At 41.7% G+C, this 20,692-nt stretch overlaps 1 protein-coding gene across 6 annotated transcripts in view; it reads right to left on the bottom strand.

Annotated features, from left to right (window-relative positions):
• abcc10 (ATP-binding cassette, sub-family C (CFTR/MRP), member 10) overlaps nucleotides 1-20,692 on the bottom strand; it is a 67,561-nt gene that overhangs the window by 6,230 nt on the left and 40,639 nt on the right. For all 6 annotated transcript variants that reach the window (XM_060941712.1, XM_060941716.1, XM_060941713.1 and 3 more), the window contains 6 exons: nucleotides 15,346-15,408; nucleotides 15,066-15,254; nucleotides 14,844-14,973; nucleotides 14,520-14,706; nucleotides 8,762-9,105; nucleotides 8,480-8,649 (listed from right to left, as the gene is read on the bottom strand). In XM_060941712.1, the coding sequence (XP_060797695.1) occupies nucleotides 8,480-8,649; nucleotides 8,762-9,105; nucleotides 14,520-14,706; nucleotides 14,844-14,973; nucleotides 15,066-15,254; nucleotides 15,346-15,408 (1,083 nt within the window). The remainder of the gene's footprint in view (nucleotides 1-8,479; nucleotides 8,650-8,761; nucleotides 9,106-14,519; nucleotides 14,707-14,843; nucleotides 14,974-15,065; nucleotides 15,255-15,345; nucleotides 15,409-20,692) is intronic.

Raw genomic sequence — 20,692 nt, forward strand, 5'->3', positions numbered from 1 at the left:
GCCTATATAATCAGTTTCAATGTTCAAATATTATTACAGTGGTGCTTGAAAGTTTGTGAACCCTTTAGAATTTTCTATATTTCTGCATAAATATGACCTAAAACAACATCAGATTTTCACACAAGTCCTAAAAGTAGATAAAGAGAACCCAGTTAAACAAATGAGACAAAAAAATATTATACTTGGTCATTTATTTATTGAGGAAAATGATCCAATATTACAGATCTGTGAGGGGCAAAAGTATGTGAAACTCTAGGATTAGCAGTTAATCTGAAGGTGAAATTAGAGTCAGGTGTTTTCAGTCAATGGGATGACAATCAGGTGTGAGTGGGCACCCTGTTTTATTTAAAGAACAGAGATCTATCAAAGTCTGATCTTCACAACACATGTTCGTGGAAGTGTATCATGGCACGAACAAAGGAGATTTCTGAGGACCTCAGAAAAAGCGTTGTTGATGCTCATCAGGCTGGAAAAGGTTACAAAACCATCTCTAAAGAGTTTGGACTCCACCAATTCACAATCAGACAGATTGTGTACAAATGGAGGAAACTCAAGACCATTGTTACCCTCCCCAGGAGTGCTCGACCAACAAAGATCACTCCAAGAGCGAGGCGTGTAATAGTCGGCGAGGTCACAAAGGACCCCAGGGTAATTTCTAAGCAACTGAAGGCCTCTCTCACATTGGCTAATGTTAATGTTCATGAGTCCACCATCAGGAAAACACTGAACAACAATAGTGTGCATGGCAAGGTTGCAAGGAGAAAGCCACTGCTCTCCAAAAAGAACATTACTGCTCGTCTGCAGTTTGCTAAAGATCACATGGACAAGCCAGAAGGCTATTGGAAAAATGTTTGTGAACGGATGAGACCAAAATAGAACTTTTTGGTTTCAATGAGAAGCGTTATGTTTGGAGAAAGGAAAACACTGCATTCCAGCATAAGAACCTTATCCCATCTGTGAAACATGGTGGTGGTAGTATCATGGTTTGGGCCTGTTTTGCTGCATCTGGGCCAGGACGGCTTGCCATCCTTGATGGAACAATGAATTCTGAATTATACCAGTGAATTCTAAAGGAAAATGTCAGGACATCTGTCCATGAACTGAATCTCAAGAGAAGGTGGGTCATGCAGCAAGACAACGACCCTAAGCACACAAGTCGTTCTACCAAAGAATGGTTAAAGAAGAATAAAGTTAATGTTTTGGAATGGCCAAGTCAAAGTCCTGACCTTAATCCAATCGAAATGTTGTGGAAGGACCTGAAGCGAGCAGTTCATGTGAGGAAACCCACCAACATCCCAGAGTTGAAGCTGTTCTGTACGGAGGAATGGGCTAAAATTCCTCCAAGCCGGTGTGCAGGACTGATCAACAGTTACCGCAAACGTTTAGTTGCAGTTATTGCTGCACAAGGGGGTCACACCAGATACTGAAAGCAAAGGTTCACATACCCTTACTTTTGCCACTCACAGATATGTAATTTTGGATCATTTTCCTCAATAAATAAATGACCAAGTATAATATTTTTGTCTCATTTGTTTAACTGGGTTCTCTTTATCTACTTTTAGGACTTGTGTGAAAATCTGATGTTGTTTTAGGTCATATTTATGCAGAAATATAGAAAATTCTAAAGGGTTCACAGACTTTCAAGCACCACTGTATGTTCAAATATCGGATGTTAAAATATTATTACAGGGTTACATGGTCTCACAGATTTTTTTTTCAAGATTAACACTGCTCGAAATGATTGCACGTTTACAATTTGTCATCAGTGTAAATGTACACTGTTAATGTTGTTGGCCAGAGTTATAGTGCTGAGTAGTTGGAATGTGCATTTCGTGTAAACAATGCAGAGTGTGAAAGAGGTGTATGGGTGATGAAATAACGATGACTGATTAAAAGCTTCTGCGCCAAAATTGAAAAATACCACGAAGCCAGTAACTAGACATGTAAAAGCAATCTAATAACACCACATTTCAGCTTGCATCCGATATCTGAACACTGAAACTGATTATTTGGCCCAATATTGTTTTTTGTCCTGTTACCAGCAGCCTGGGTCTGGCCACCAGAAGTTCCCAACCACGCAGTGGATTGTGGGATATGTACGTAAAAGGGGCGGATGATGCTTTACACTAGGCCCAATTATCAGCAGTTAATTTTTGCTGAATCATACAGGAACAGGATCCGACACCTCTCGAATTTTATAGTGCCTGCGTTCTGGAACTTATTTATGTAGATCAGGCACCTCGGCAGCTTTTTTCCCTTTTAATAAAATAAAATCCTTTTAATGAATGATCGTTTTTTATGTGTCACCTCCTTTCCAAAAATACAATTGGCTCATTTCCATCCATCCATTATCTGTAGCCGCTTTATCCTGTTCTACAGGGTCGCAGGCAAGCTGGAGCCTATCCCAGCTGACTACGGGCGAAAGGCGGGGTACACCCTGGACAAGTCGCCAGGTCATCACAGGGCTGACACATAGACACAGACAACCATTCACACTCACATTCACACCTACGCTCAATTTAGAGTCACCAGTTAACCTAAACTGCATGTCTTTGGACTGTGGGGGAAACCGGAGCACCCGGAGGAAACCCACGCGGACAACATGCAAACTACACACAGAAAGGCCCTCGCCAGCCGCTGGGCTTGAACCCAGGACCCTCTTGCTGTGAGGCGACAGTGCTAACCACTACACCACCGTGCCGCCCCCGGCTCATTTCCATGACGACCAACTGGTAACCAGTAATCATAAAGTAGCGATATCGGTTACGTGCTCATATTATGGATTTGGTGAAATCTTGTGAATTCAGAAAGAAGTAATAGTCGGGCTGTTAAGGTGAGAAATTGTTCACTTTGTGACAGAAGTATGAAATATGGCACACTAGCTCAAGTTGACACATATAATAAATCCAGAAATAGGGGCGTTTCAAATTCGGCTTCTCAACCCTGGAATACGCATGTGCAAAATCAACCCAACATGAAAACGAGGCTAAACGAATTTTCTTTTGCTTTCAAGGTATTTTTATAAGATTGCTTACAAAAAAATGACACACTGATTGAATGTCTACCTCACAAATAGAGAATTTCTTGTTCTCAAAGACATCAAGTGATTAGTCACATGACATAGGGATACAGTATTAAGTAAATAAAAAGGCTGCCAGAAGAGCATTTTTGCAGTTCAAAGTTTTAGCTGTTAATATGGGGGCAGCACGGTGGTGTAATGGTTAGCGCTGTCGCCTCACAGCAAGAAGGTCCGGGTTCGAGCCCCGTGGCCGGCGAGGGCCTTTCTGTGTGGAGTTTGTATGTTCTCCCCGTGTCCGCGTGGGTTTCCTCCAGGTGCTCCGGTTTCCCCCACAGTCCAAAGACATGCAGGTTAGTAAATGTGTTACGTTCATTATGTCTTCTTCTTAAATCAAAATAATTAGTTTTTCTTTTGTTTCAGACATGTAAAAGCTTTTTTACCTTTACCTGACATGTTTCGACGGTGTAACTTCCGTCTTCATCAGAGGGTCCATCAGAGGGACCCTCTGATGAAGACGGAAGTTACACCGTCGAAACATGTCAGGTAAAGGTAAAAAAGCTTTTACATGTCTGAAACAAAAGAAAAACTAATTATTTTGACATGCAGGTTAGGTTAACTGGTGACTCTAAATTGAGCGTAGGTGTGAATGTGAGTGTGAATGGTTGTCTGTGTCTATGTGTCAGCCCTGTGATGACCTGGCGACTTGTCCAGGGTGTACCCTGCCTTTCGCCCGTAGTCAGCTGGGATAGGCTCCCGCTTGCCTGCGACCCTGTAGAACAGGATAAAGCGGCTAGAGATAATGAGATGAGCTGTTAATATGGATTCATGTGATATCAAAATATTGCAAAAAATACCTCTCTTGTCATTACTGATTACAATCCCTGCCACAGAAGCATAAAGAAAATTCGTTTAGCCTCGTTTTCATGTTGGGTCGATTTTGCACATGCGTATTCCAGGGTTTAGAAGCCTAATTTGAAATGCCCCTATATCTAGAATTATTACGTCAACTTGAGCTAGTGTGCCAAATTTCATGCTTCTATTACAAAACAAACAATTCCTTTTTTTTGCTTAACAGCCGGACTATAAGTGGAAGTGATGAGGCGTTCACAGATTTTACCTCTGTGTCGTATGTGTAGTTTTGGATTTCTAAAGAACAACGAACAGGCGCAGGTGAGCAGAGAAAACTGACACACTTTGGGAGGAGACTCATGTTTGTTGTGAAGTTCAGCGCATACTGTGAAGCTTAAATATAACAAATGTTCAGCTGACTCGTCCAGTCCTGCCACTCAATCACCGAAGCATTTTAATTAGCACTACGTCTAAGACAGCATTCGACACTATTGTCAACGCTTGGAACACTGTTGTGTCTGTATGTCGCGGGACATTTTCCCTCCCTGCCCTTTTGCAGGATCACCTCTCCCTTGGAATTAAGAGCTGCCCATCGATACATCATCATCGTTACATGGTTCAATTTTCCTGATATTTGATCAGGGTCAGACAGAAGGGCATGGTGTCACTGAGTAGTACAGATGGGTTCAGTGTAGGTATAGTTTTATGGCGTATTCACACCTACGTTGTTTGGTCCGGACCAAACAAACCAAATTTCCCTTGGTCCGGACCTTTTGGGTTGGTCTGAATACAAACCACCGAACTCTGGTCCGGACCAAACAAGCGGACCGAGACCGAGCTGCAAGGTCGGACTCGGTCCGGACCAAAGGAACCGTGGTGCGGACCTTTTGGAGGTGTGAAAGCAGACCGGACCTAATCTGACAGTTTTGCTTTTTTGTACCTCGGGAGCTTCCGTCGTTTGTCGAGCATTATGGGAAACAGAGTCTTGACACTCCACTGCAAAGTGCAAACACTGTTTCGGTTGTCAAGGGAACCTTACAACAGTCGTTCAGTCATTCAGCCCAGTGGTAGGCTAGACTACAGAGTACAAAAAATGAGTAGGGGGCAAACGTGGGCCGAGGAAGAAACGCGTACCCTTGTGGATATATGGGCAGATGTCCACATATCTGAGCTTTTGAAGAGAACACACAAAAATGCCGACGTGTTTGCTGTATTCAGTGAGAAAATGAAGGAGAAGGGGTTCACGCGCTCCCCAGAACATTCATTATCTCTAGCCGCTTTATCCTTCTACAGGGTCGCAGGCAAGCTGGAGCCTATCCCAGCTGACTACGGGCGAAAGGCGGGGTACACCCTGGACAAGTCGCCAGGTCATCACAGGGCTGACACATAGACACAGACAACCATTCACACTCGCATTCACACCTACGGTCAATTTAGAGTCACCAGTTAACCTAACCTGCATGTCTTTGGACTGTGGGGGAAACCGGAGCACCCGGAGGAAACCCACGCGGACACGGGGAGAACATGCAAACTCCGCACAGAAAGGCCCTCGCCGGCCATGGGGCTCGAACCCAGGACCTTCTTGCTGTGAGGCGACAGCGCTAACCACTACACCACCGTGCCGCCCTCCCCAGAACAATGTCGGCTAAAAGTGAAGAGACTCCGTCAGACCTGCATTAAAATCAGGGACATTCTTTCAAAAAGTGGCGGTACTAGCGACGCAGAAAAGAAATTCATCTAATGCGTGAAGAGCCAGAACTGTCACAACATGATGTGCGCTCATCAGCGCTATCCTCCGTAGCCGCCTTGCCCTTTGTCGTCGTCGTTGATAAATTACTTGTACAACAGCATAGTAATCGCACAATTGTGAAAACAGTAAAAACTGGAAAAAACATATAGCTTTGATGACATTAAAAAGAATAACAGCACGGAAAGCCTCCATGACTACTTTTGAACTTAACGCTTTGTGCGCGTGTCGTCTCTGACCAATAGCTGAACGACCTCAGGGCACGTGGCTTTGTTGACAGATTTTGGTCCGCTTACTAAAATGTACAGTGTGAAAGCGAACCGCACCAAAATGAAAAAATAAAAAAAACATTTGGTTCGGACCAAAGCAAGTGAACTATCAAACTATCCTGGTCTGAATACACCCTTAGAACTGCAGTCAAAGAACTTTTCTGAAAAATCCTCATATGTAATTTCACGTTAGGTGTCTATCTCGCATATTGTAGTGAAAAATTATGAACATTTTATGAAGATCACGTCGAAATGATGTCAGAAATCCTGTCAGAGTACCTCAAATAGCCAGTAGTGATTCTGGACATTTATTTACACTCACTGGCCACTTTATTAGGAACACCCCTGCTGTTTTATGCAGTTCTCTAATCAGCCGATCCCATGACAGCAGCACGATGCATAAAATCATGCAAATACAGTGGTGCTTGAAAGTTTGTGAACCCTTTAGAAATTTCTATATTTCTGCATAAATATGACCTAAAACAACATCAGATTTTCACACAAGTCCTAAAAGTAGATAAAGAGAACCCAGTTAAACAAATGAGAAAAAAATATTATACTTAGCCATTTATTTATTAAGGAAAATGATCCAATATTATATATCTGTGAGTGGCAAAAGTATGTGAACCTTTGCTTTCAGTATCTGGTGTGACCCCCTTGTGCAGCAATAACTGTAACTAAACGTTTGCGGTAACTGTTGATCAGTCCTGCACACCGGCTTGGAGGAATTTTAGCCCATTCCTCCATACAGAACAGCTTCAACTCTGGGATGTTGGTTGGTTTCTTCACAGGAACTGCTCGCTTCAGGTTCTTCCACAACATTTCCATTGGATTAAGGTCAGGACTTTGACTTGGCCATTCCAAAACATTAACTTTATTCTTCTTTAACCATTCTTTGGTAGAACGACTTGTGTGCTTCGGGTCGTTGTCTTGCTGCATGACTCACCTTCTCTTGAGATTCAGTTCATGGACAGATGTTCTGACGTTTTCCTTTATAATTCGCTGGTGTAATTCAGAATTCATTGTTCCATCAATGATGGCAAGCCGTCCTGGCCCAGATGCGGCAAAACAGGCCCAAACCATGACACTCCCACCACCATGTTTCACAGATGGGATAAGGTTCTTATGCTGGAATGCAGTGTTTTCCTTTCTCCAAACAGAACACTTCTCATTGAAACCAAAAAGTTCTATTTTGGTCTCATCCGTCCACAAAACATTTTTCCAATAGCCTTCTGGCTTGTACACATGATCTTTAGCAAACTGCAGACGAGCAGCAATGTTCTTTTTGGAGAGCAGTGGCTTTCTCCTTGCAACCCTGCCATGCACACCATTGTTGTTCAGTGTTCTCCTGATGGTGGACTCATGAACATTAACATTAGCCAATGTGAGAGAGGCCTTCAGTTGCTTAGAAGTTACCCTGGGGTCCTTTGTGACCTCGCCAACTATTACATGCCTTACTCTTGGAGTGATCTTTGTTGGTAAACCACTCCTGGGGAGGGTAACAATGATCTTGAATTTCCTCCATTTGTACACAATCTGTCTGACTGTGGATTGGTGGAGTCCAAACTCTTTAGAGATGGTTTTGTAACCTTTTCCAGCCTGATGAGCATCAACAACGCTTTTTCTGAGGTCCTCAGAAATCTCCTTTGTTCATGCCATGATACACTTCTACAAACATGTGTTGAGAAGATCAGACTTTGATAGATCCCTGTTCTTTAAATAAAACAGGGTGCCCACTCACACCTGATTGTCATCCCATTGATTGAAAACACCTGACTCTAATTTCACCTTCAAATTAACTGCTAATCCGAGAGGTTCACATACTTTTGCCACTCACAGATATGTAATATTGGATCATTTTCCTGAATAAATAAATTACCAAATATAATATTTTTGTCTCATTTATTTAACTGGGTTCTCTTTATCTACTTTTAGGACTTGTGTGAAAATCTGATGATGTTTTAGGTCATATTTATGCAGAAATATAGAAAATTCTAAAGGGTTCACAAACTTTCAAGCACCACTGTACAAATCAAGAGCTTCAGGTAATGTTCACAATGTTCAAACATCAGAATGGGGAAAATTGTGATCTCAGAGTGCGACTTTCTTTCACTGTGGCACTGTGGGTGTTGGTTTGAGCCAGATGGACTGGTTTGAGTATTTCAGAAACTGCTGATCTCCTGAGGTTTTCACACACAACACAGTGGTGCGGAAAACAAAAAACACAGAGTGGGTGACAGTTCTGTGGGTGGAAACAAACACCTTGTTAAGAGAGGTCAGAGGAAAATAGCCAGATTGGTTCGAGCTGCCATGAAAGATATAGTAACTCATATAATCACTCTTTACAACCGTGGTGAACAGAAAAGCATCTCAGCATGCAACAGCAGAACAGCACACTGGGTTCCGCTCCTGCAGCCAAGAACAGGAATCTTAGAATCAAGAACAAGTTCCTATTAAAGTGGCCAGTGAGCGTATGTAACTTGCGTTCCCAAAATCCTATAAGGTTGGCTAGCTGTTTAGCATTAGCAGTGAAATTCATGAACAATTGTGAATGTTGTGAAAACAAAGTAAGAGTGAGGAAAGCAGAGGACCAACCTGGATCAACGGATCTTATCTGGTGCTGGACCACGGCGATTATACTAATGCCGGTCACTACAGCGACGCCAATCATCTGCAGCCGAATGTCTAGCCACTGCATGGCGGCATTACTGATGAACACACAGCGCTGGTTCTGATCCAACCGCCTCTCATTCTCCTCCTCAAACCTGCATGAGTATAAATTGAGTGCTGACAGTTAAGTCTAGCGTTATAAAACGAAGTTGACTGGAAGACTTAGAGAGGAAACACAGAGGCTGCATTAAGAGACATCACTCTAACCTGGCAGTGTGTCCACTGGCCCGCACTGTTGCCAGGCCACTGAGTGTCTCGGAGAAGTGTGAATAGACTGGTGAAAGTGTGAGGCTGCACAAACGTTTGAGCTCACGGGAGGAATGCCGATAAAACCTCTGAGTTTGGTAGTACAGCACCCCTAGTGGAAAGAGAGGGAGCAGCACCCAGGGGAGCCCATAGCTCATCACCACCAGCATGCCCAACAACCCGAAAACATTGGCTAGAAGGATGTTGAGGACAAAAGGCAGCGAGTCATCTATGCTATAGATGTCAGAGGAGAAGCGATTTAGGATTCGGCCCAGAGGAGTGGTGTCAAAGAACGTCACCGTTGCCTGGAATTAAGAATGAAATATAGCAATATTAGCTGAATGAGAGATGAACAAAAGAAATAAGATCAATGAAAAAATAATAGGAATTAATTTCAAGGCTTTATATCAGACACTGCAATGATTCCTAGTCAATTCTATTATTTTCTTCATATGGGATGCTTGAAAGTTTGTGAACCCTTTAGAATTTTCTATATTTCTGCATAAATATGACCTAAAACATCATCAGATTTTCACACAAGTCCTAAAAGTAAATCAAGAGAACCCAGTTAAACAAATGAGACAAAAATATTATACTTGGTCATTTATTTATTGAGGAAAATGATCCAGTATTACATATCTGTGAGTGGCAAAAGTATGTGAACCTCTAGGATTAGCAGTTAATCTGAAGGTGAGATTCAGGTGTTTTCAATCAATGGGATGACAATCAGGTGTGAGTGGGCACCCTGTTTTATTTAAAGAACAGGGATCTATCAAAGTCTGATCTTCACAACACACGCTTGTGGAAGTGTATCATGGCACGTACAAAGGAGATTTCTGAGGACCTCAGAAAAAGTGTTGTTGATGCTCATCAGGCTGGAAAAGGTTACAAAACCATCTCTAAAGAGTTTGGACTCCACCAATCCACAGTCAGACAGATTGTGTACAAATGGAGGAAATTCAAGACCATTGTTACCCTCCCCAGGAGTGGTCGACCAACAAAGATCACTCCAAGAGCAAGGCGTGTAATAGTCGGTGAGGTCACAAAGAACCCCAGGGTAACTTCTAAGCAACTGAAGGCCCCTCTCACATTGGCTAACGTTAATGTTCATGAGTCCACCATCAGGAAAACACTGAACAACAATGGTGTGCATGGCAAGGTTGCAAGGAGAAAGCCACTGCTCTCCAAAAAGAACATTGCTGCTCGTCTACAGTTTGCTAAAGATCACGTGGACAAGCCAGAAGGCTGTTGGAAAAATGTTTTGTGGATGGATGAGACCAAAATAGAAATTTTTGGTTTCAATGAGAAGTGTTATGTTTGGAAAAAGGAAAACACTGCATTCCAGCATAAGAACCTTATCCCATCTGTGAAACATGGTGGTGGTAGTATTATGGTTTGGGCCTGTTTTGCTGCATCTGGGCCAGGACGGCTTGCCATCATTGATGGAACAATGAATTCTGAATTATACCAGTGAATTCTAAAGGAAAATGTCAGGACATCTGTCCATGAACTGAATCTCAAGAGAAGGTGGGTCATGCAGCAAGACAACGACCCTAACCACACAAGTCGTTCTACCAAAGAATGGTTAAAGAAGAATCAAGTTAATGTTTTGGAATGGCCAAGTCAAAGTCCTGACCTTAATCCAATCGAAATGTTGTGGAAAGACCTGAAGCGAGCAGTTCATGTGAGGAAACCCACCAACATCCCAGAGTTGAAGCTGTTCTGTATGGAGGAATGGGCTAAAATTCCTCCAAGCCGGTGTGCAGGACTGATCAACAGTTACCGCAAACGTTTAGTTGCAGTTATTGCTGCACAAGGGGCTCACACCAGATACTGAAAGCAAAGGTTCACATAGTTTTGCCACTCACAAATATGTAATACTGGATCATTTTCCTCAATAAATAAATGACCAAGTATAATATTTGTGTCTCATTTGTTTAACTGGGTTCTCTTTCTCTACTTTTAGGACTTGTGTGAAAATCTGATGATGTTTTAGGTCATATTTATGCAAAAATGCAGAAAATTCTAAAGGGTTCACAAACTTTCAAGCACCACTGTAAATAATTGCAAAATACAGCCAAAATTTTGAAACCTCCTTTTTTGTCATGCAAGTTCGAGCCTTTGCATTAGCATTATGAACTCCCTTGAATACTTCAAAAAAATCCAGTCTCCCTCAGATTATCTCTTGTAAACTGTTAAGCTTACGGACCTGTCAAGTTAGCTCATCTTAGCTAGCTAGCTAATGTTAGCAGTGAATATTAGGATCATGAATGAATGTGACTTAAATTCCTGTCAGAACATTTGCTTGTTAGCTCATATAGCTATCTAGCTAATATCAGTAGTGAATATTATGATTGTTTATGGAACCCCTGTCAGAATTTTGCCAGGTTAGCTAAATCAGCTAGTGTCCGCTATGAAAATGATAAATAATTATGAATGCCACTGAAACTTTCTCTCAGAAATCCTGTCAGATTGCCAAAGTTATTTAGCTATCTAATGTGAACATTATAAACATATATGAATATGACTTAAAACTTGTGTCATAAATTTTGCAGGTTAGTTCATATGCTTAGCTAGGTAGCTAATGTTATTTGTGGATATTATAAACATTTATGAATATGACTGTCAGACATTTTGCCAGGTTAGCTTATATACCGTAGCCTGCTAGCTCGCATTAGCAGTTAAGTTTATGAACATTCATGAATGTTAACAGAAATCCTGTCAGGTTCGGTTGCTGGCTAATTAAATCTGCAAAACAGATGTATATGCGGATTAATTCCTTTTGCCTACTTGAATATCTGCATATATGAGCTCAAAGACGCATCTTCATTTTTATCTAAGATTTTAATGAAACATCCGCTCCTTATAATCCCCGTTATAATAAGGATGTACATTTTAAAATTTAAATTGCCATCTATTTTCATTCGTTAATTCAATAACCATACATCGATACAATTTAAAATTAAGCACTGCTGTTATACTGTGTTATACTGCAAACACTTTCCATCTGTGGTACTAATACTGTACATCTTCACTTAGACTTGCAGTAATCAAAGAAAAGGTTGAAATTTGGCATAACGTTCCAATATTTGTAAAGATTTGCATAAGCTTGTCTAACTACCTCCGCCAACTTTGTTGTAGGAGGTTATGTTTTCACCTCCGTTTGTCTGTCTCTTTCCAACGTAACTCAAAAAGCAGTGAACGGATTTTGATGAAATTTGGAGGAAGGGTGGACCATGGGCCAAGTAACAAATGATTAGATTTTGACGCAAGTCTAGATATGTATGTGGATCCAGGGTTTTTTTTTTGTTCCCAATGTAACTCAAAAAGTAGTGAACGGATTTGATTAAATTTGGTGGACAGCTTTAGTATTGTCCTAAGTTCAAGTAATTTGATTTTAATGTTAATGATATGCATATTTGCCAACCTTCAAAAAATGGAAAGCGGTAGATCAGATTGGCGATGTAGTCACACCCTTCTAGAGGGGTCTGGAGGCATACCCCCCCTGGAAAATTTTGGAGAAAAAAAAAAGGGTGTAAAATGGTGCATTCTCCTGCATTCTGAGTGCCATATTTGAAGACAACTGATCAGGAAATCGGACTGACATACTTCAAAAAATGCATGCTCCTCACCTTGCCTCGATGCTTTGGTGCTGGATGATCTGATGACTAAGTCGCCTCGAACTTGTTTGGTTTTTACAAATACTGACACGATTAGTTGTAACATGTGAGCTCATTGCCGATTGACTAGAACTATAACGAGAACCAAAGGAACGGCGCGATAGAGCGATACAATTTAGATTCAACATCATTATCGTGATTTTACATACTTGGGGTCAGTAATCAGCACAGAAGATGCCACAAAGAAAGACATCAAGAACAGATGGCAAAGGCAAGAGCAGCATCTCATCAGCTTAAGCTCATTTGGAAGTCCAAGCAGTACAGCCGCAAGACCAAGATCCGCATTTATAACAGCAATGTCAAGGCCATCCTTCTATATGGGAGTGAATTAGAGCCCTGCATTCCCGCGGGAGTCCCGCGGGACCCGACGCAAAGCAGTGCGGCGCGGGACAAATTTTGAAAGCTCATTGTGGGCGCGGGTGGGAGGGGGAGTGCACAATGCGGGCGCGGGCGGGAGAGGTGATAAGCTGCAGTCCCGCTAACTAAAAACATGTTTAAAATAAAATTTATAAATTATTAATTTATGTCTATCATATATAATTTGTGCTGGATATTTTATTTGGCATTAATAAAAACATTTTAAGATGCCTAAATTTGCGGATGTGGTCTAATCTCGCGTACGTTTCCGATTCCTTTCCGCTCTTCCGTGTTTGAGATCTCTGATCATGGCAGAAGAGCAGAGCTCCTCTAGTGAAGCTCACAGTGATTCAGAAGTAAGTGCTGCTTTAAAAAGAGGTACATTTACCGTTAAAAAGTCGAGTATTAGTTCTAAGTATTAAAAAGTATTAACTAGTATTAAAAAGGACTGTGTATCGCACAGATTGTTCAATTTAAAGCTAGAAATAGACAGTGTATAATCTGAAGAGCTGGTTGTGGTTGCGCAGCACTTCATATGAGAGGAGAATGAAATCGCGGTTGGAATCATAACGCCACAGACTCGGAAGTGGGAGTGCGAGTGCACAAAGCGAGAGCTGTCAATCATGAGCGCATGCAGCGCTCAACTTGGAATGTGTCAGCAGAATGTCAGAGTCTAAACAATAAATGAAGGATCGGTCAGTGGAGAGCTCAGCTAAGCTCAGCATGTTTAATTCCCCAAGCCAATGACAAGAACTTTCGTGAGAAATAACGCGAACGTCTGCATCATGCGGGATTTGCGGGCGGGAGCGGGACAAAATATGGCAGGCGCGGGCGGGAGCGGGACTGAAAATCATAATTCTTTGCGGGAGCGGGACTGCACAATGTGGGAGCGGGAGGGCGCGGGACTGAAAATTCTGGCCCGCGCAGACCTCTAGAGTGAATGCTGGAGAGTCACCAAGTCCGACATGGAAACATCGTCCAGTTTCCACCATGGGTGTCTCAGGAGGATAAACAGAATATTTTGGCCAAACAAGATCTCCAACAAAGACCTTCTCCAGCTCAGCCAGACCACATGCATCGTCAGCAAAATACAGCATAGACGACTTCGATGGCTAGGACTTGTGCTGAGGATGCCACAGACAAGTATTGTGAGGGTTGCACTGCGATGGACCCCCCCCCAAGACAAGAGACCAAGGGGCAGGCCAAGGAACACCTGGTTAAAGACAGTTGAAGCAGAACTTAAGCAAACTGAGATCACCTGGAGTGAATCTGAGACCAAGGCAAAAGACCGTGCCATATGGAGGGATCTTGTGGAGACCTTGTGCTCCAGTGGGAGCGAAGAGGATAAGTTAGTAAGTAAAATCATTATCGCGCTGTTCCATTGGCTCTCAGCTTCACTTAATACAACTGTTTGATGCTATATACTTGTATCCCTTGTGCTGAAAACAGCTGAAGCTAGATCAGAAGAGTGAATCCAACAGTGTTCACGGATTATTTTGTAATGCGGTAGTTTTTAGAACTAAAAGTGGTAAGCGGTATTCACCTGTCAGAATCGGTAGACTATTGTGTGAACCGGTAGAGTTGGCAAGTACGAACACGTAGCTTGGCGGAGGTATGCACTCTACCAGGTGCCCTTCTAGTTTGCTTTCTGTTATTAACACACACACAAATCTACAGCTCACCTTAAGCACACTATCCAGCAGTCTTCTGTGGATGACCGTGGCAGCGTGGATTGCTCCATAAGCAAACAGGAAGGCACGAGCAGCAGTGAAGACGGTATTCGCTACAGCTAGAGAACCGTACACAGTCATGTAGAACTTCAGGTCTGAACTCATATTGCCAAATGAGTCTCTGACTGGTAAAGGAAACCTTAAATGAAATGAATAAGTTTCAGAAAAAAAATTCTTAACAACAGTTAGAACAGAAATCAAACTGTTATTTACAGCGTTCCAGAGGATTATACACCATTATTATGAGGGTATTATTAATTTTTAATCCTAACTTACGCAAGTGTGTCTGCAGAGAGAAGCACTAGGGTAGAGAGAGGACTTGCTGTTACAGACACCAGTTGAGACCCATTGGCTTTTAAGTTGGAGATCCAGTGAGACAGCCACCAATCAGACACGTTCTTAGAGCCTGCAGTGAAGGTAATGTCATTAGAGCATAGGTATTAATTACAGGAGTAATTACAAGACAGTCCATCTAACTAGAAGCTCCGTCATTCATACCTTGCATGAGGAGCAGGGATAAAAGGACAGACACAGCCATACACCTGCCAACTGCTTTCCAATAGGACTTATAGACTGTCCAGGCAAGCCCACCCATCTGCTTCTGCTCCTCCCCTATTGTGCGTAGCCCCTCCTCTGAAACTGTCTCATTCGTCAGCTCTTTTTCTTCTTCTTCATCTTCAGTGCCATCTAATTCAGTATTTATTAACGAAAGAAAATCTCAGCTCTGACTGGATTAAAATTTTAATATGAGTAACAGATAATAAAATGCAATAATTACCTTTCTCCTTCATGCTACCCACAGATACATCTTTCACCAGAGATAAGACCTCCTGTGGTGTTCCTTTACAAAGCAAACAAGACCAACAAGAAACCTGACCCAACATTTGAAACATTTCAAACAACATTTTTCAAGTCTCAAGCAACAGCATTGTAAATGACATATATACTCAAGAACTACACTACCGTTCAAAAGTTTGGGGTCACCCAGACAATTTTGTGTTTTCCATGAAAAGTCACACTTTTATTTACCACCATAAGTTGTAAAATGAATAGAAAATCTAGTCAAGCCATTTTTCTGGCCATTTTGAGCATTTAATCAACCCCACAAATGTGATGCTCCAGAAACTCAATCTGCTCAAAGGAAGGTCAGTTTTATAGCTTCTCTAAAGAGCTCAACTGTTTTCAGCTGTGCTAACATGATTGTACAAGGGTTTTCTAATCATCCATTAGCCTTCTGAGGCAATGAGCAAACACATTGTACCATTAGAACACTGGAGTGAGAGTTGCTGGAAATGGGCCTCTATACACCTATGGAGATATTGCACCAAAAACCAGATATTTGCAGCTAGAATAGTCATTTACCACATTAGCAATGTATAGAGTGGATTTCTGATTAGTTTAAAGTGATCTTCATTGAAAAGAACAGTGCTTTTCTTTCAAAAATAAGGACATATCAAAGTGACCCCAAACTTTTGAACAGTAGTGTATATGCACAGTTCTATATACTACTGTATATACACTGGCCGGCCAAAAAGAAAAAAAAAAGTTGCACACACTAATATTTTGTTGGACCGCCTTTAGCTTTGATTACCAGGGCTCTACGTTAACTTTGAGACATGGTTGCCCATTCGGGCAACCATTTGTAGAAATCTGGTTGCCCAAATATTACATATTATTTTTTTATTTACTATTCAACCTTCTCAGACGCTGTCTTTATCAACAAGCATTGACACTAGCGCCCTGTGCGAGTAATGCGGTAATTAGTCATGTAGTGAAGGACATAACAATCCCCAGTCCCCCCAGGACTCCACGGGCCTTTTTTGTGATTGTTGCGGGCTAAAATGTCTGATGTTGCGGGGGTGGGGGGGTGGTGTTCCAAAAAAATTGCAATGAAAGTTGGGGTGTTTTTTAGTTTTTTGTTGCGATTACATTGCGGGAGGCAGTGAAAGTTGCAAGAAATTGTTGCGATTTTCTCTTTTTGTGATTGAAATTGAGTGATATGTTAAATATTAAGTTATTACTGAAAAACTATTGATTAAAAAAAAACAAAGACACTGAGAAATGGTCCTATAAACAACTTTACCAATATAAAAGATTACCAGGACTACAAAAATGCAGAAAAATAGGCTTTACTTATCCAAATGCACCTGTTGGTTCAAAAGTTAAAGTGCAGAGAACCTCACAGCACAACATGAAGTTACCTTCAGATATAATATAAATGCCTCAGCTTTCATGTAAGAAAAAAAACTATTAATACTAGTCCTGTGTGCAGGCAGTCTCTCCTGAAGACTAAATTAAACAATAATTATTAACTAATAAAATAAATGGCTCAGGCTTCATAGAAGAAAAAAACAATTTGAACAGAATCTCACAGTATGATGCCGAAGCTGCCTAAACAATGGAAAATAAAATACCATTTTGGCAAAAATTTTGTCATCCATTAATTTCTTGTATTAAGTAAAAAAATAATATAAAGTGCACACAGTGCTTCACTGTAAACATAATACACTTTCAGTAACAGAATTTAAGCCTATATAAACACTGACTCGCACATGCAGTGTTGCCAGATACTGCTGACGTTTTCCAGCCCAAAATACAACCCCGATTCCAAAAAAGTTGGGACAAAGTACAAATTGTAAATAAAAATGGAATGCAATAATTTACAAATCTCAAAAACTGATATTGTATTCACAATAGAACATAGACAACATATCAAATGTCGAAAGTGAGACATTTTGAAATTTCATGCCAAATATTGGCTCATTTGAAATTTCATGACAGCAACACATCTCAAAAAAGTTGGGACGGGGCAATAAGAGGCTGGAAAAGTTAAAGGTACAAAAAAGGAACAGCTGGAGGACCAAATTGCAACTCATTAGGTCAATTGGCAATAGGTCATTAACATGACTGGGTATAAAAAGAGCATCTTGGAGTGGCAGCGGCTCTCAGAAGTAAAGATGGGAAGAGGATCACCAATCCCCCTAATTCTGCGCCGACACATAGTGGAGCAATATCAGAAAGGAGTTCGACAGTGTAAAATTGCAAAGAGTTTGAACATATCATCATCTACAGTGCATAATATCATCAAAAGATTCAGAGAATCTGGAAGAATCTCTGTGCGTAAGGGTCAAGGCTGGAAAACCATACTGGGTGCCCGTGATCTTCGGGCCCTTAGACAGCACTGCATCACATACAGGCATGTTTCTGTATTGGAAATCACAAAATGGGCTCAGGAATATTTCCAGAGAACATTATCTGTGAACACAGTTCACCGTGCCATCCGCCGTTGCCAGCTAAAACTCTATAGTTCAAAGAAGAAGCCGTATCTAAACATGATCCAGAAGCGCAGACGTCTTCTCTGGGCCAAGGCTCATTTAAAATGGACTGTGGCAAAGTGGAAAACTGTTCTGTGGTCAGACGAATCAAAATTTGAAGTTCTTTATGGAAATCAGGGACGCCGTGTCATTCGGACTAAAGAGGAGAAGGACGACCCAAGTTGTTATCAGCGCTCAGTTCAGAAGCCTGCATCTCTGATGGTATGGGGTTGCATTAGTGTGTGTGGCATGGGCAGCTTACACATCTGGAAAGACACCATCAATGCTGAAAGGTATATCCAGGTTCTAGAGCAACATATGCTCCCATCCAGACGACGTCTCTTTCAGGGAAGACCTTGCATTTTCCAACATGACAATGCCAAACCACATACTGCATCAATTACAGCATCATGGCTGCGTAGAAGAAGGGTCCGGGTACTGAACTGGCCAGCCTGCAGTCCAGATCTTTCACCCATAGAAAACATTTGGCGCATCATAAAACGGAAGATACGACAAAAAAGACCTAAGACAGTTGAGCAACTAGAATCCTACATTAGACAAGAATGGGTTAACATTCCTATCCCTAAACTTGAGCAACTTGTCTCCTCAGTCCCCAGACGTTTACAGACTGTTGTAAAGAGAAAAGGGGATGTCTCACAGTGGTAAACATGGCCTTGTCCCAACTTTTTTGAGATGTGTTGTCGTCATGAAATTTAAAATCACCTAAATGATACATTCACTTTATCATTTATCATAATCACTTTAAATGATACATTTTCTCAGTTTAAATATTTGATATGTCATCTATGTTCTATTGTGAATAAAATATGGAATTTTGAAACTTCCACATCATTGCATTCCATTTTTATTTACAATTTGTACTTTGTCCCAACTTTTTTGGAATCGGGGTTGTATGTTCAAAAACCGCCCAATCTGGCAACACTGCGCGCATGCTGCTTCTCTTGAATGTATACACAGAAGTAAGGCGGAAGGTAGTTTGTCGACGTCACCTCAAGACGACGCCAACGATTGGTCAAATTTGCGGGAAAGTTGCGGTGATTGGATATAATTGCAACACCGCCCTGAATTCGCGGGGATTGGTTGAAGTTGCAAATCGCAACATCGCGAAATCCTGGAGGCTCTGAATAGAACACTGAATATGCACTACGCGATAATTATTAGCAATGGGAAACTGCATTGCGAGCCCGCGATGTGCAAATGTGAATTCCGCTAGGTGTTGAACATCCCGTAATGATAACATGGACGCGGTCTTTCCGAGTCAAACAATCGCAAATCGTGATGGAATTTCATCATTATATGAATGAATAAACATCGTTTTTCACGCAAGTTGACATATTTGGGTAGTTGCCCGATCGGGCAAGCATTTGTGAGAGTCTGGTTGTCTGAATCTTTTGAATGGTTGCCCCGGGCAATTGGGCTGCTGTTAATGTCGAGCCCTGATTACGGTCCGCAATCATCTTGGCATTGCCAACAACCTTATGCAACGTCACAACATTTATTTCCATCCAGAGCTGCATTAATTTTTTTTTTTTTGCTGAGATCTTCTATTGACGATGGGAGAGTTTAAGCACTTGTAAAGTCTTCTCCTGCACATCCCAAAGACTTTCAATGGGGTTAAGGTCAGGACTCTGTGGTGGCCATTTCATGTGTGAAAATGATTCCTCATGCTTCCTGAACCACTCTTTTACAATCTGAGCCCTAATTTTATGCCCGTGCCATCAGAGAAAAAAAATATCAATTGATGTGGTGATAACCTGGTCATTCAGTACATTCAGGCCATCAGCTGACTTCATTTTATTGCCCTATAATGTTATTGGGCCTCAACCTGACCAACTGAAGCAACCCCAGATCATAACACTGCATCCAGACGCTTGTACAGCGGTCACTATGTATGATGGGTGCATCGCCTCATGAGCTTCCCTTCTTACCCTGACACGCCCATCACTCAGGAACAGGGTAAATCCGGACTCAGAGCACATGACCTCTTTCCACTGCTCCAGAGTCCAATCTTTATAGCAAACTGAAGCCTTTATATCCGATTTATACTCCTCAATGACGAGTATTTTTTTATGACCATTCTGACATGACTGTCTAAGAAATGAGAAGCTCCTCATTGCATCACCTAGGGTTAAAATAATTGTTGCCAGCTGAAACATTACTCACTGCAGTAATTATCCAATCAAAGGCTCTTAAAGGAACAGTCCACCGTACTTCCATAATGAAATATGCTCTTATCTGAATTGAGACGAGCTGCTCCGTACCTGTCCGAGCTTTGCGCGACCTCCCAGTCAGTCAGACGCAGTCAGACGCGCTGTCACTCCTGTTAGCAATGTAGCTAGGCTCAGCATGGCCAATGGTATTTTTTTGGGCTGTAGTTAGATGCGACCAAACTCTTCTGCGTTTTTCCTGTTTACATAGGTTTATATGACCAGTGATATGAAACAAGTTCAGTTACACAAATTGAAACGTGGCGATTTTCTATGCTATGGAAAGTGCGCACTATAATGACAGGCGTACTAACACCTTCTGCGCGCTTCGGCAGCGCATTGATATCTGAGCTCCGTATCAATGCGCTGCCAAAGCGCGCAGAAGGTGCTAGTACGCCTGTCATTATAGTGCGGACTTTCCATAGCATAGAAAATCGCTACGTTTCAATTTGTGTAACTGAACTTGTTTCATATCACTGGTCATATAAACCTATGTAAACAGGAAAAACGTGGAAGAGTTTGGTCGCATCTAACTACAGCCCAAAAAAATACCATTGGCCATGCTGAGCCTAGCTACATTGCT

This window comes from Neoarius graeffei, chromosome 15 (genome assembly GCF_027579695.1).
Source record: "Neoarius graeffei isolate fNeoGra1 chromosome 15, fNeoGra1.pri, whole genome shotgun sequence".
Classification (NCBI taxonomy): domain Eukaryota; kingdom Metazoa; phylum Chordata; class Actinopteri; order Siluriformes; family Ariidae; genus Neoarius; species Neoarius graeffei.